The 17,176-nt window shown below is 42.4% G+C and overlaps 1 protein-coding gene across 7 annotated transcripts in view; it reads left to right on the top strand.

Moving 5' to 3' along the window:
* LOC137356341 (carcinoembryonic antigen-related cell adhesion molecule 6-like) overlaps positions 1 to 17,176 on the top strand; it is a 65,182-nt gene that overhangs the window by 8,749 nt on the left and 39,257 nt on the right. For 6 of the 7 annotated variants that reach the window (XR_010971032.1, XM_068022222.1, XM_068022225.1 and 3 more), the window contains exons 3-8: positions 2,098 to 2,397; positions 7,000 to 7,284; positions 11,929 to 12,222; positions 15,724 to 15,765; positions 16,117 to 16,212; positions 16,995 to 17,032. Coding sequence is in view for 6 of the 7 variants with exons in the window: in XM_068022222.1 (XP_067878323.1) it covers positions 2,098 to 2,397; positions 7,000 to 7,284; positions 11,929 to 12,222; positions 15,724 to 15,765; positions 16,117 to 16,212; positions 16,995 to 17,032 (1,055 nt within the window). In the remaining variant the exon portion in view is untranslated. The remainder of the gene's footprint in view (positions 1 to 2,097; positions 2,398 to 6,999; positions 7,285 to 11,928; positions 12,223 to 15,723; positions 15,766 to 16,116; positions 16,213 to 16,994; positions 17,033 to 17,176) is intronic. The other variant, XM_068022223.1, reaches the window with a different exon arrangement.

A 17,176-nucleotide genomic window follows, 5' to 3' on the forward strand; every position in this document is an offset into this window, starting at 1 on the left:
CCACATGAAATTAGGATTGCTGCTGGGGTAGAAGATAAGGAACAATAGGGGCAGTTTTTGCAGGATTATACATTTCCGTGTTACAATGGCTTTATAATAGGCAGACTCACATGTGATCTTTTCGGCAATGGCTTAAAACGCACGATATAGATTTGATCATAGAAAATGCAAAGAGGGCTAAGTTAGGCTTAAAGTGCTTGTGTGAAATGCATGAAGTGTGGTTAATGAGGTTGGTGAGCTGCAGGCGCAACTACGAACATACAAACATACGAATTTGGACCTCTCTTGCCTGCTCCACCATTCAATAAGATCATGCATGATCTGTTTGTGTCTCGAATTCCACACTCCCATTTATCTCGATAATCTTTGATTCCCTCGCCTAACAAGAATCTATCTACCTCTGTCTTCAAAATATTCAATGACCCCGCCTCCACCACCTTCTGAGGCAGACAGTTCCAAAGTCGCACCACTCGCTGAGAGAGAAAAGAATTCTCTTCATTTCTGTCCTAAAAGGGTGACCCCTAATTTTGAAATAGAGCCCCCTAGTTCTGAACTCATCCAAAAGAGGAACCATCCTTTCCACATCTACCTTGTCAAGACCGTTCAGGATCTTATAAACTTCTCACTCTTCTAAACTCCGGTGAAAACAAGCCCAGTCCGTCCAACCATTCCACGCAAGACAACATGTTTATTTCAGGTATCAATCTAATAAACCTCCTCTGAACCGCCTCGAACGCATTTACATCCTTCCTTAAATAAGGAGCCCAAATCTGCACACAGTATTCGAGATGTGGTCGCACCAATGCCCTGTATAATTGAAGCATAACATCCTTACTTTTATTTTCAATTCCTCTCGTATAAAGGGCAACATTCCATTAGCTTCTTTATAACCTGCTGTACCTGCATACTAAGCTTTTGTGACTCATGCACTAGAACACCTAGATCCCTCTGCACCTCGGAATTCTGCAGTCGTTCTCCATTTAAGTAATACGTTGCGTTGTTATGCTTTTGCAAAGTGAACAACTTCACATTTTCCCACATTGTATTCCATCTGCCAGATTTTTGCCTTCTCACTCAACCTATACATATCGGTCTGCAAGCTCTTTATGTCCTCTTCACAACATGCTTTCCTACCTATCTTTGTGTCATCTGCAAATTTAACTACCATGCCAGTGTTCCCCTCATCTAAGTTATTGATAGAAATTGCAAATAATTGAGGTCCCAGCACAGAACGCTACAGGACACCACTCGTCACAACCTGCGAATCAGAAAAAAGGACCTATTTATGCATACTTTCTGTTTTCTGCCAGCCTATCGTCTATCCATGATAATATGTTAACCCCAACACCATGAGCCCCTACTTTGCGTAATAGCCATTTTTGTGGCACCTTGTAAAATGCCTTCTGGAAATCCCAATACAGTACGTCAACGGGCTCCACAGCACCTGTTAAACTCTTGGTAATATGATGAGCGTCGATAACAGAGACCTGGATCAAAACAAGGCACCACTGGATACCTAATAGAGGCATAAAACCCAGGGAAGTTGTGCTAGACCTTTTCAAAACACGAGTTTGGCCTGATCTGGTATGTTGTATCCAATTCAGTGCATCGTTTACTGAGCTGTAGGTCTTATTTTGTGACTATCTGCGTGCTGTGGGTACTCTCCATTCAAGGAGTGCCTGACCGTAGCCGTCTGGTTGCCGTCTTAGCAGTACACCCCTCGACATCCTTAAGTAATAAAAATGCTTTAGTCCCATTCTTGAAACCCCTAACCGTCTCCCAGCGTCCACATTGCTTTTGGACACTGCGCTGCAGACTGCTATTATAGTTTATGTGAAAGAAAATGTCTTCCTGATTTTCGTCGTAAGTAGCCCAGATCCAATTATCTCCTTAATCTTTGCAGCCTCATCTCCTCCTTCCACAGCTGCAAAAAGTTTCCGCAAAAATGTGTGTTCAGCTGTTCTTTCGTTCACCTTCTGTATGTTCTAATCTACATTTCCTTCCCTCAGTACGCAACCCAGAAAATGAGCTTGAAAATGTTATTGTGTGAAAAGTCCTATAAGATTGTATGCTGTAATATTCTAATTGTTATTGCAGATGCTGAGAAGCCGGATATAATTGTAGGTCCTAGTTCTGGTGTAGTCAATATTGGCGATACTGTAAATATAACATGCATTGCTGCTATCAAATATCCAGGAAGTACCTTTCTGTTGCATAAAATTGGCAATCCAGAAGCCATCCGGCAACAAAAGGCACCAGACGGATACTATGTGGCCATTTTCTCCCTTACAAGAATACAACATAATGACGAAGGCAGGTACACATGTCAGTATCTACCAGCAGATGGATTTCCATTTAATTCTTCCTGGAGTAGCACTATATCAATCACTGTGAAAGGTAAGTCTTTTTCTATATCGAATATTGCATTATCCAGGTTTAGTCGATAAATTATGTCCACTATGGAAGTTGTTTTTGTGAATTATTTCAAAAAAGAGCAAAACTTCCTTATTTCACTTTCTTTCTGCTAAAATTTAGTTTAAGCAAATAATTTTTGTCATTTTCAAAATGAGATAAACCAACGTGATAGGAATGTTACAATTGTTCATTTCCCAATCTACCACGATCTTATTTTGTTATGACTCATCAGCGAATAATTGCTTTAGTATACGAGCAAGTCAACATAGGATAGGAAGTGAATTCAAAATAGATGTGATTTGTAAGTTTCCTAAGAGAGGTACGGGGAGCTGAGAGGCAAGTCACATTTGAGGACCATAGACAAAACATGAACTTAAGAATTTTTAGACAAATGAAGTCCTAGGTACATTTCTACCATGCAGATAGCTACACGATACAATGAAAATTGAGTTAGAATGATGGAATGATACAACACATTCAGGGGATGATTCGTCTCCTCGAGCCTTTGCGGGCTCAATGAAAGAGCTATTCAATACGATCCAGTCTCTCGCCCTGACCACAGAGACCAGAAATTGTACTCTCTTCAAGTGCTTATCCAATTCCATGTTTAAAGTTAATATTGAATCTTTTCCCATTACCATTTCAGCCAGTGCACTCCTGATCATAATAACACGCGACCTCAAAAGCAAAATCTCATGCCTTGTTCTTATGATAATTATCTTAAATCTTTCCTTTTTAACCGTTTCTTCTACCACCAGCAATAGATTATCCTGATTTTTTTTTCTGTCTAACCCTTCATAATTTCCAACATCTCGGTTAAATCTGCCGTTAATAGTCTCTGCTCTATGGCGAACAATTACAACTTCTCTAGACTTTCTATGCATGTGAAGGCCCACATCCTGTGCAGCGCAATGATTCGGGCTGCAGCCCCACAACTCTAGCAACCAGGGTTCGGTTCTAGGGTACTGCTAATTCCAAAATTTCTCCAGGCGACCGCGGGTGCTCCGGTTTCTTCCCACATGCAAAGACTTACAGTTTGGTCGGTAAATTTGCCACTGTAGAAAAAATGCCCCTAGTGTAGATAGTTGGTAAGAAAATTCAGGGACGATGTGAGAGGGAAAATGGGGTTAATGTAGAATTAGTATAAGCGCGTTGTTGATGGTGGGCCGAAGGGCCTGTTTTGGTGCTGTATCTACCCATCACTCGATCTCCGGTGCCATTCTGATATATCTGCTCTTAATCCTCAATAATGCCTTGCCATCCTTCTGAAATGTCGGACAAAATGCTCCAGCCAGGGCATCACCAGTGATTTTTAAATGTTTAGCATGACATTCTTGCTTTTAATCTCGGTATCGTTATGAATAAAACCACGGGTCCCATCTTCTTATTGTTCACTGCCTTACAAACTTGTCCTTCCGCTTTCAAAATTGGGATACTTAGACAATCTGTTCTCTCTGTTCCTGCATCCCATTTAAGATCACGCAATTGCCTTTTATCAGTCGCCTGACCAAAATTAATCACATGACAGTTTTCTGCGTTGACTTTCAACTGCCATGTGTCTTCCAATTTCGACAGGTTGCCCACGTCCTCCTCACGTTTATCATCTTATCACGGTGTCCTACATTTCTGAGTTTCGTGTCGTCTACATAGTTTGCAATTCTGCCTTGTTTACTAAATCCAGGCGAGCAATATACGCCAAAGAGACTAGTTCTCTCAAGGCACAATCATGGTGGACACTGCTATATACTTCCCTCCAATTTGAAAAACAACCATTCACCAATTGAGTTTTGTTTTCTGACACTTTGTCCTATTTACAGAATCAATGGGCCTTCAATCCACGGTCATCAATGTTGCGAATACATCTATTTTACAGTACTTTAAATTCCCTTTGAAATTGCATATATTTTTCATATCATGTATTCATTCACAGGATGTGAGCAAGGTCAGCATTTATTTCCTGTCACTACCTGCCCTTGTGAAGGCAATGGTTACAACTGAGTGGCTTTCCACGCTATCACAGAGGATACTTAATAGTGAACCCCATTGCTGTGGGATCACATATAGGCCAGACTGGGTGAGAACAGCTGGTTTCCTGCTATTAAAGGACACCAGTAAACCAGTTGAATTTTTATGACAATCCAGCAGTTTCATAGTCACCATTACAGATGCTATATTTTTATTCAAGATTTAATCAATTACTGAATTCAAATTCCCCAAACACCGTGTTGTTATTTGAGCTCACATTTTTCAATTATTAGGCTAGGCCTCTGGATTACCAGTCCAGTAACATAACAACTATGCTAGTGAACCCATTACCTGCATAGGTCCTACAAAGCGTACAAATATTCAACTTTCTTTATTACGGACCAGTAATACAAATGTAATTAGAGAACATGATGCCCAACCAGGAAGACTTGTTGTCAACTTTTATCTCATGAAAGTATCGATTGGGTGAAACAGCAAACTGGAATTGGAGAGAATCCGTGCCAAATGACCCCATCAAACTAACTGTAATTGGGGATTAAATTTTTGAATCGATAATTAATATTGGCCGAAGGTCGTTTTTACAGCGAATTAACTTATTTATGGACTTGGAACGTAGGAAACTTTATAGCATGGATGTGGCCTTGCAACCCATCATGTCTGTGCTGGCCGAAGATAGAGCCACCCAGCCGTATATCACTTTGCAGTTCTAGTCCTTACCCCTGCCGATTAGTTCAAGTGCATTTAGCAAATATATAGGAAGATAGGAGCATGAGTAGGCCATTCAGCCCCTCGAGCCTGCTTCACCAGGCAAGTGGATCATGTGGTTTACTGGCAAGTCTTCTAATTCAACATAATTTTCCGCACTATCTGCATATCTCTTGATGTCTTTGATGTCCAGAAATCTATCGATCTCTGTCTTCAACATACTCAATGACTGAGCCTCCACAGCCCTCTGGGGTAGACAATTCCAACGATTCACTATCCTCTGAGTAAAGTATTCCTGCTCATCTCAGTGTTAAATGGCCTTCGCCTTAATCTGAGACTATGCCCCCAGGTTATAGACTCACCAGTCACGGGAAACACCCTATCTACATCCACCCTGTCATGCCCTGGAAACATTTATTAGGTTTCAATGGGATCACCTCTCATTCTTCAAAACTCTCGAGAATAGAGGCCCAGTTTCCTCAACCTCTCCTCATACTGCAATCCCACTAGCCCAGGGATTTGTCTGGCGAGCCTCCATTACACTCCGTCTATGGCAAGTATACCTTTCCTTAGATGAGGAGACCAAAACTGTACACAATACCCCAGGTGTGTCTCACCAAAGCTCTATACATCTATAGATATCTCTGTATATCTTTTTAAAATGTGATGAGTGTTTCTGCCTCTCTCACTGTTTCGGGCAGTGAGTTCCAAATCCTTTTCATCGACTCCCCTCAACTCCTTCCACTAATCACTTTAAATCTGCCCCCGATTATTAACCTCTCTGCTGATGTCTTTCCTATCCAATCTATCGAGGCTCCTCATAATTTTAGACACCTTATTTAAATCTCCTCTCAGTTTCTGCGTGAAAATAAAACAAAAATAGCCCATCCAATGTTTCTTCATTGCTAAAATGTTCCATTCTTGACAGCATCCTCAAAATCTCCTTTGTAGCCTCTCTAATGGGACCACATTCTTCCTGTGATGCAGTGACCAGAACTGTCCACAGTATTCTAGCTGCAGTCGAACTCGTGCTTTATACAGTCCAAGCATAAACTCTCTGTTTTTATAATCTGTGCCTCGCACAATGAAGGAAAGTATCTCGAATGTCTCTTGACCACCTTAATCTGCCTGTCCTGCTGTTGTCAGGGATCATGCAGTTCAAGGCACCTTCATTTCTCTACACTTCTCAGCAACTTACAATTTATTATGTAGTCCCTTGCCTAGCTTGCTCTCCCCAAATGCATTACCCCACACTTCTCTGAATTGTGTTACATTTGCCAATTTCCAGCCCACCTGACCAGTCCATTGATATCTTTGTGCAGACTGCAGCTACCTTCCTTACAACAAAGCGCATGGTTAACTTTTGCATCACGTGGAAAGTTCTTTATCATGCATTTAAGTCTAAATCATTGATATATACTATCAGCTGCAAGGGGCCCAGTAGTGAGTCCTGTGGAACCCAACAATATCATCTTACGTTGACTTGAATGCAATTGTAACCTGATTTTTTTTTTGTCTTCCCAATATATGACTTTACAAAGATCAAACTGATTATTCATTGTACTGCAAAATTATCTTGGCGAGTCGCCCAAAACGGGCAATATCGCACTCATCGTCTTTGATAGCCATCAACCGATATCGCGTTAAATGATATAACTCGCAGCACTTTCGTCACCTTGCTCTTTCAGTCGAGATATTAAAGCTTAGTCTTATTTTAAACAGTCAGGGGCTCTGCTAAATTAAGTGGATAGTGGCTTCAAGCTAATCGATTATGGATCCACAATATTTAATTTCGAAAGTCATTGCATTCTTGAACACCGTCTAAAGATACTTTGAAGTGTTTCTTCCCGCAATTACAGGATAACTGAATGACTGAGTTCTTTACATTTTCAGTTCCGAAACCGACTTTAACATTTGACCCCGATTCCGGCAAAGCACTTGAAGGAGGGGTCATCATTGTCAAGTGTGAAGTGCACATTGATGCTCCCATAACAGTTTATTTATTCAGCGGTAGGAAGATGATTTACAATGTTACCTCCGAGTCAACGCCAACTGTATCCTTCACTATTGCCCATGTAACTTCGAAAAACGAGGGAATGTACCGTTGTCTCTACGATATATTGTCACCCAAACGAACAAGATCAGAGCACAGCGATCCCAAACGACTATATGTACTGGGTGAGTAGAAATGACCTTGGCACACAAGAAGTGTCATTGTCAGTGTCAGTGGGGGAGCATTTCGGGGATAGTGACCATAACTCTGTAAGATTTAAGGTAGTTATGGAAAAGGACAAAGATGGGCCTGAAATAAAGGTAATGAATTGGGGGAAGGCCGATTTCAATATGAGAAAACAGGATCTGGCCAAATTGGGCTGGGAGCAGCTACTTGGCAAATTGGATCCAAAATTGGCTTAGTGGCAGAAGGCAGAGGGTCATGGCCGAGGGCGAGTGGAAGCCTGTGACCAGTGGTGTACTATAGGGATCGGTGCTGGGACCCTTGCTGTTTGTAGTATACATTAATGATTTAGAAGTGAATATAGGAGCGAGGTTCAGTATTTTCGCAGATGACACGAATATTTGTGGTGTCATAAATAGTGAGGAGAAAAGCCTCTGATTACAGGACGATATAGATGGGCTGGTAAGATGAGCAGAGCAGTGGCAAATGGAATTTAATCCTGAGAAGTGTGAGGTGATGCATTTTGGGAGGACTAACAAGGCAAGGGAGGACCCTAGGAAGTACAGAGGGTCAGAAGAACCTTGGTGCGCTTCTCCATAGATCACTGAAGGCAGCAACACAGGTAGATAAGGTGGTTAGGAAGGAAAATGGGATACTTACCTTTATTAGCCGAGGCATAGAATATAAGTACAGGGAGGCTATGATGGAGCTGTATAAAAAGCTAGTTAGGCCACAGCTGAAGTACTATGTACAGTTCTGGGCACCATACTATAGAATGGATGTGATTGCACTATAGAGAGTGCAGAGGAGATACACCAGGATGTTACCTGGGCTGGAGAATTCCAGCTAGGAAGAGAGACTGGATAGGCTAGGGTTGTTTTCCTTAGAGCAGAGAAGGCTGTGGGGGTTGGGGGGACATGATTGAGGTGTACAAAATTATGAGGGTCTTTGATAGGCTAGATAGGAAGAAACGTTTTCCCTTAACAGAGGGGTGAAAAACCAGGGGAACAGATTTACGGTAAGGGGAAGGAGATCTGAAGGAAAAAAAAATCACCCAGAGGGTGGTTGGAATCTGGAACGCACTGCCTGAAGAGGTGGTAGAGGCAGGAACCCTCACAACATTTAAGAAGTTTCTAGATGAGCATTTGAAACGCCATAGCATACAAGGCTACGGGCCAAGTGCTGGAAAATGGGATTAGAATAATTCAGTGCTTGATGGCCGGCACAGACACGATGGGCCGAAGAGCCTCTTTCTGTGCTGTCTGACTCTCAGGTGAAGACGGGAAGAACAATGGACTCTTTGCGTCATAGCTCTACTCTCGGTTCAAGTATAATATAACCATAGACAACAGGGCACAGAAGTAGGCTATTCAGCCCATCATTACTGTGCCAGTTCTTGAATAAGCTATCCAATTTTTTTTCTATTCCTCTGTCCTTTCCCCATACCCTGCAAAACCTTTCTCTTGCAAATTGATTAGAGGACCTAAAGGTCTACCTTAATTTCTGTTTTCAAATTAAAAAGAATATACAGCAGAGAGCCAAGCCAAACGGCCCAATTGGTCAATGTCAGTCTTTATGTCACACACAAGTCTCCTCCCATACCTCTGCCTCTAATGCTATCAGCACAAACGTCTACTCCTTCTCCCCTCATGGGTGTATCTAGATTCCCTTTAGGTGCAACTATAATATTCGCATCAAGTACTCTATGTGGGTAACTCGTTCCACAGTCTAACCTTCTCAAGGAAGTGTCTCCTGAATTCACTATTTGATGCAAAGATTTTAAGTTGAGCAATTATGATTACTACAGCCGTTTTTGTGTTTTTTTAAAATTAAATCTTTGGATGTGGGTGCTGGTGTCAATGACCATTCTCATTGCCCTAATTGCCCTGAGAAGAGCTGCTGGGCGTTCTGCTTGAACTCGCTGTGATCCACTGTTGCAGTTTGATACATCTGAGTGCGGATACTTTACAGGGCAGTTTTGTTTTGTATTTTTTCGTGGGATGTGGGGATCGCTGGCTAGGCCAGCATTTATTGCCATCCCTAATGGCCCTTGGACTGCATGACTTGCTAATATCAGAGGGAATTTAAGTGTCAACCACATTGCAGTGGACCTGGAGTCACAAGTTGGCCAGGCCTGGTAAGGACTGCAGATTCCCTTCCCTAAAGGACGTCAGTGAACCAGATGGGTTTTACAACAATCGACAATGGTTTCATGAGCACCACTAAACTAGCTTGCTAATTCAGCTCGAATTAGTTAGAGGGAAACGGTGGTATAGTGGTAATATCAGTCGGCTAATAATCTGGAAACGCTAGCTAACTCTGAGGGACATGGGTGCGAATTCCACCCGGGCAGGTGGTGAAATTTGAATTTAATTAATAAACAACAGGGAATCAAAAGCTAGTCGAGTTGTCGATAGTTGTAAAAATCCATCTGTTTCATGCCCTTTAGGGAAAGAAATCTGCCATCCTTACTGAATAAAAAAAAACGAATTTACATTTCTCTATGTGCTTCGGTGGGATTCGCATAGAGCACTAGTTTCGGCCTCTGGACGAATACTCCAGCGACATTACCACGACGCCACCACCTCCCCATAATTCAAGCGCATCCGTGGAGGGTTGGAGTCTCACAGAGGCTCAGACCAAGACATGTTTCTTGCTCCAGGCTTTCAGCAAGTGAAGAGCGGGAGGGAGTAAGAAGAACAAAAGGGCAGGTGTGTGATAGGGCAGAGGGCAGGAGAGTTTAAATGACAAAGATGTCATGGAACAAAAGCAAACAAGTTGTATTAAAAGACAAAACATTAGTCTAGAGAGAGTGTTAATGTCTAAATAATGAACAGACCTGTTCAAAGGCAAAAAACCTAAAACAAAACAAGTTTAAGACAAGCCCAAGTTTTAAAAAAAAGAATAAAATGAAATAAGTAGAAAACATTCATGCTCTGAAGTTGTTGAACTCAATGTTGAGTCCAGAAGGCTGGAGCTGCCCAATCAAAAGATGTGGTGCTGTTCCTCAAGCTTGCTTTGAGGCTCACTGGAACACTGCAGCAGGCTAAGAACCCAAATGTTTCTGATGAAAGGTTAACTCTGCTCTTCTCGCCACAGATATTGCCTGACATGCTGAGTAATTCCAGCATTTTTTCTGTTTTTTCTATGGAGCAGGGTGATGAATTAAAATGGCAAGCAACTTGATGCTCGGGGTCATGCTTGCAAAGAGTAGGCATGATGCCGGTTCAGCGCTGCCTAAGCAATGCTTAATCTTCAAATGCTCATTTTTTGTTTTGCAATCCCTCCAGGGCCTCGCCCTCACCTAAGTAACATCCTCCAGCGCTACAGCCCACTGAACCACCTGCAATCGTCCGATTCTGGCCTCTTCAGCATCCCGATTTCAATTGCTCCACAATTTGCAGCCGAGCCTTCCACTGCAAAGGCGCTAAAGCTTTGGAATTCCCTCCATGAATATCTTCGCCTCCCTACATCTCGTTCCTCCTTCAAGCCGCTACTTAAAACTTCCCCCTTTAATGGAGCATGTGGCTATTTCCTCCAACTTATACATTTATGGCTCCATGTCAAATTTCGTTTGATAACTCTCAAATGAAGCGCTTTGCGACAACTATTACCTTAAATGCGTTGTATAAGTACAACTTATTTTGCTGTTAGCCAATCTTCTAAAGTACTCGTTAAACTGACGCTAGGCCACTCAATATTATATTCAAGGCAATTAGCACCTCCATGCTGAAAATTCGACCAAGGCCAGCAAGGCGGCGGATATAGTTCACATATTATATGGGACACAGGGCATAACACTGCCAACGTTTAATTTCGTGCCATCAAGGACCAACATTTTATCCAATGGGCGGCATGACATTCAACGGACAAGGACGCAAAACAAGCGGCCTTGCAACTGCCGCTATCTTGTATGCACCTCCCGATATTCAGTTGCATTGACATCTCAGCTTCCATAGCTGGAAGGATGCCTGATTTGAGCGGGACTAAATTTCAGGTAGGATGTCATGGGCGGATGATGCGCTACCGCTTGCTTTCTATTACTACTAATTCAGCTCCGTCCTCCACTACCCTCACAATTATACCTACACTAAGGCAAAAAGGAATTACGGAAACAGAACTTAACATAGATGACTTGATTTGTGCCAGAGATTTTTTTTGTTGTTGCCGTAGTCGTGTTGGCCTAAAGGAAAGCTTGCTTTTTATCCACTTGCGGGACGAGCACTTGTTGCCCATACCTAAATGGCCTTGAACAGAATGGCTTGCTATGGCCATTTTGAAAGACAGTCTGCATTCAACCTCATTGCAGTGGGTTTGGAGTCACGTGCAGGCTAGATCAGGTAAGAACGCTAGCTTTCCTTCCCTCAAGGACATTCGTGAACCAGATGGGTTTTTGCAGCAATCGACGATGGTTTCAGGACCACGATTAGACTAGTTTTTTTTTAAATTTCAGGTATTAGTAACACTCAAACTTTACCATCTGGCATGATAGGATTTGAACCCATGTGCGCATCTTATTAGCTTAAGTTCTGGATTAGTAGCTTTGTGATATTACCGCGATACCACAGCCTCCACGGGAGCACAAAGACCAAAGTTACACACTTCTTAACATGGTAGAATTTAGTTTAATGATACTTTTTTTGCAGCAGGCATCAAGGCACCTTTAAGTATCCTACATCCATCTTCAGCTGACGTTATTAAAGGCGGGAATCTCAGCATGACGTGCACTGCTGCCACTAAACATCCGTGCTTCTTCTACGAGAATACTCATGATCCATATACGAACTTTCAGCTGGCACAAGGAAAGAGCAACGTCACGGTTTTCATCACAAATGTCGGCTTTTGCGACGAGGGGAACTACTCATGCCAGTGCCTCGTAGAAGTGAACGGTCTAATGGTGTACTCAGCGCGAAGTAATCCAATGCTGTTGACTGTGATTGGTGAGTTCAGTGTTGGGTGATATGTCTCACTGCGTGATGTGCAGCTGTTAAAATAGTCACATATTTCAAGTGGAAAAGTTCCTAAAAGCTGCCTTTGTTTCTTTTTGTACTATTAGCTTCTTTCAGGTTAATTGTCAGGGGTGGGGGTGGGGGGTGGTGTGGTAAGGGGGGGGGGTGGTAAATAAATGGCGGTATGTGTAGTCTGACAAATGGTTGAATAGCTTCAGAAGAATGTAAGTAAGCTTTGGTTGTCGGGGAGAATCGAGCTTGGTAGGCAATTTAATATATCCTGCAGCCCCACCTGCTGCTAATATGTGGTATTACATGGACTTCAGCAATTCCTTCACCTTTATTCTTCTCTGAGTTACTCATGAACAGTTTAGCAGTTTGTTGCCAACAGGTGGGGGTGGGGGGGGGGGGTGGGGTCAGTGGTGAGCTTTCCTCACTTGTCCATTTGTTTACACTGTCTGACTTTGATATCAATGCATACTCAGAACGCATACAGCAAGCAATCGTGAGCACCCATTTCAGGGCCTCAGGACTCAAATTCTCAATGTACTTTACAGCCAAAGATGTGCTTTTGAAGTACAGTCAATTTTGCAATGCAATTGATTGCGGCAGCAGACTTGCACACACAAAAAAATGTCCGCAAACAGCAATGTCAAAATGACCAGGTAACCTGCTTTGGAGATGATGGTTGAGGGATAAATGTTACCCCCAGGATCCAGGGGAGAATTCCCCTGTCCTTCTTTGCAATAATATGCCTCGGTTTAATGCCTCGTGCAAAAATCGGCTATTCCTGTTGCGCAGCACTCCTTCAGTATCAGCCTGAAGTGTCGGGCTGGATGATATTATCAAGTCTCAAGAGTGGAGCTTGAAGCCAAAGATTTTGACTTAAGACGAGCTATTTTGACTGGCAAAAGAGCATGTTGTATATTTCTCCATGACCCTAACTACATGTGCATTTGGATTTGCAGCATGTTGTGTGAGGTACAGGCTATTAAAAAGCCCTGGATCATTTTGCAATAATACTTTCATAGATGTGCCAGGGTTTTTATTCTGGTGTTAACATGTGTTTGGTGGGCGCATATGAAAGCCTGGAATGCCAGCCACATACAATGAAGTTCTAAGTTTGGAACGCAGATTGCGCTGCTTTAGCTAGAAAATGGCAAGCTCTTGCTCCTAAATGGAGCTGCAATTGACGGTTCGTGTGCAAGACATGACCAGGGAGTGGAGCATACGAACAGACGAATTAAAAGCAGGAGCAGGCCATTCAGCCCCTCGAGCCTGCTCTGCTATTCAAAATGACCATGGATGATCTCTTTGTAACCTCAACTCCACATTCCCGCCTATTCCCAGTAACCCTTCACCCCCTCGATTATCAAGAATCTATCTACCATTGTGTTAAGTTCATTCAAACGCAGTGCTTCCACTGCCTTTTGAGGAGCAGAGTTCCAAAGACTCACGACCCTCTGAGAGAAAAAAAAATCCTCATTTCTTTTTTAAAAGGGCTAATCCTGATTTTTAAACAGTGACCCCTAGTTTTGGATTCTCTCACAAGGGAAACATCCTTTCCACATCCACCCTGTCAAGACGCCTCAGGATCGTATGTGTTTCAATCAAGTCGCCTCTTACTCTTCTAAACTCCAGCAGATAAATCCGAACCTATCCTACCTTTCCTCATAAGACAACCTGCCCATTCCAGGTATCAGTGGAGTAAGCCTCTGTGAACTGCTTCCAACACATTTCCATCCTTCCTTGAATAAGGTGAGCAATACTGTACACAGTACTCCAGATGTGGTCTCACCAATGCCCTGTATAATTGAAGAATATGCTCCCTACGTTTGTATTCAATTCCCTTCAAAATAAACGAATGCATTCTATTAGATTAGTATGATTTATCTATATACTAACCTTCTGCAATTCATGCACTGGGACACCACGATCCCTGTGAATCTCAGAGCTCTGCAAACTCTTACCATTGAGATAATATGATGATTTTTTATTCTTCCTGCCAAAATGGACAATTTCACATTTCCCCACATTATACTTCATTTGCCAGATCTCTCCCCACTCATTTAACCTATCTGTATCATTTTGTAGCCTCCTTATGTACTCTTCAAAACTTAATTTCCTACCTATCTTTTTGCCATCAGCAAATGTAGCAACCATACCTTCGTTCCCTTCACCTAAGTCATTTATATAAATTGTAAAATGTTTAGTCTCTTGCACTTATCCCCGTAGCACACCACTCGTTACATCTTGCCAACCAGAAAATACCTAATTTATGGCTACTCTCTGTTTCCTGTTAGCTCACCAATGTTCTATCCACGCCAATATGTTGCCCCTACACCATGTGCTTTTATTTTCCGCAATAACCTTTGATATGACACCTTATCAAATGCCTTCTGGGAATGTAAGTACAGTACATCCACCGTTTCCCCTTTATCCACCGCACATTGGCGCAGTGGTTAGCACCGCAGCCGCACAGCTCTAGTGACTTGGGTTCAATTCCAAGTACTGCCTGTGTGGAGTTTGTAAGTTTTCCCTGTGTCTGCATGGGTTTTCGCTGGGTACTCCGGTTTCCTCCCACCACCAAAGACTTGCAGGTTGATAGATAAATTGGCCATTATAAAATTGGTTGGGGAATATAAGGACAGGTGGGGATGTAGTAGGAATATGGGGTTAGTGTAGGATTAGTATAAATGGGTGGTTGATGGTCGGCTCAGACTCGGTGGGCCGAAGGGCCTGTTTCAGTGCTGTATCTCTAAATATAAAATAAAATAAATACATGCCCCTTTTTCAAAGAACTCCAATCACTTAGTCAAACATGATTTCCCTCTCACAAAACCATGTTGACTCTGCCTGATTACCTTGAATTTTGCCAAGTGCCCTGCGATAATGTCTTTAATGATAGCTTCTATCATTTTACCTCTGACAGATGTTAAGCTCACGGGCCTGTATTTTCCTGTTTTCTGCCTCCCTCCCTTTTTGAATATAGGAGGCAATGGTGAAGCCGGTTGTTCGTGAAAGCACTTATTATATTCCATGCTACATTCCCATTATTCCTCCGGCCCTGATAGCAATTTCCACACCAGAGGCAACAGAACTGCTGGTAAACCAGTTTAAGAGGAGGCCTGAGCTAACTCAACATATGCTCGTAGTACCTAATAAAACCGAGTTGCAATCGTACGTGCGCATGTCTGCGTTGGCTGGCGATTTGCGTGGAATGTGCTCTGGTCATCGTCCCAAAGTCATCTCTTCCCAATAGAGAGACAGTTGGTGATGTAGAGTTAAGGGTTATCACTTCTCAAGCGGGGAGCAATTCGAAACAGATGATGACACAAAATTGTTTTTATTGGATCCATTACCCGTTGTATGCAGCGTTCGATTTTCCACTGCAGTTGTGTGAAGTAAATGTCAGGCACTGGGGGGCACAGGCGGCCCCTTTTGCGCGAACGTCTGGGTCGAAATTCTAGCTCTGTCACTTTCTTGTTGCAGATTATTCAGAAGTCACGTTCGAAGCTTCTACAACGGGTACTCGTAAGTAGACTATTGAACTTGTTTAAGGTATATTGTAGTGTTGTCGTATATGGAACAGTAAGTTGACATAAATTGTAAAGAATGACATCGTACATATATGATGGAAACAGGCCATTTTGCATGACTGGTACATGCCAGTGTTTATGCCACATGCATGCATTCTACCACCCATCTTCCCCATACTCTATCAGCATAAAAATCTATTATTTTTCCCTTATGTGCTTATCCAGCTGCCCCTTAAAATATAGTAAGCCATGATAAATGACCAATTACAGGTAAACACAGTAGTTGATTATTATCATTATCAATATACCACTGCTAAATTAATTGCAAATTGCTGTTTGTTTCCAGATTGCAATCTCGCTTTGGCGATAAGTTTGGGGTGTGTCGTATTCACAGTACTTATTCTGATTTGTGCGGCCCTGGGCGTCTGTCTGTCTAAAAGGAGTAAGTAAAGAGAATCATCAATACCCACTTAAGTGCACTAGAGTTGTTGTGTTAGTATCGTTGCACTCTTTTCTTGAAAAATAGCTCAACATAAGGATTCACATGCTGATTAATAGTCCGACAGCAACTCTGCTTACATATCCATAACCATTTTCATACCAGCTCAGGGTTGGGAGGGTACATGGTCTTCCACAACACACAGGATGGTACCGTGGGGAAGGGTGGTGCTGTTTGTTGGAGTAGTCGGGGAGCCGATACGCACCAGCCACGTGTATCCCGCTGGATGTCAAGCCAGAATTCAATACCGGAGCACCACTCTCCAATTCACTGGGATGGGCTGGATCGCAGTTCCAAACCGACATCTTCTGGTAGAGAAATTGGAATGCTGGCGTTATGCAGAAGGTTTGTTCCTCAATAAGTGCTACTTTAAGCAAATGATGAAAAACATTGAATATGATAATTTGCAAAATAACCGGGATCGTTACACCGTGAGAGCTTATCATCTGGAATGCACTTCTTGAAATGCAGCTTCAATAGCAACTTTCAAAAGGGTTTGTACTTGGGCAGGAAAACAAAACGCAGGGTTATGGGGAGGTATCAGAGGCGTTAGACTAAGTGTACAGCTCCACATAAGATAAAAAGTTAAATTTTAACCTGGCGTGATGGAACTTGTCTATGTACTAAAGCTTCATATTGAAGAGGATTTACTTTTCTAAAGGGCCTGCTTTATTCAATTTTGAGAAAATGCAAAATGAATTCTAGATGTGCCTATTTTGTTTCAGAAACTGCTAAGATCCAGCCATCGAGTGCATCTGAAACCGTGAGTATTCAGCCTTGTCATTTGAAAGACGTGTTCTAATACTTAATATTTGCTGACAAGCCCAAATAACGACCTTGGTTTGACAATCATAGTTTTGTATCTCTAGCCAGTCTGTTTTTTTTATAAAGTCCTTGTGCAACTTTA

The sequence above is a fragment of the Heterodontus francisci genome, chromosome 45, assembly GCF_036365525.1.
Source record: "Heterodontus francisci isolate sHetFra1 chromosome 45, sHetFra1.hap1, whole genome shotgun sequence".
NCBI lineage: Eukaryota > Metazoa > Chordata > Chondrichthyes > Heterodontiformes > Heterodontidae > Heterodontus > Heterodontus francisci.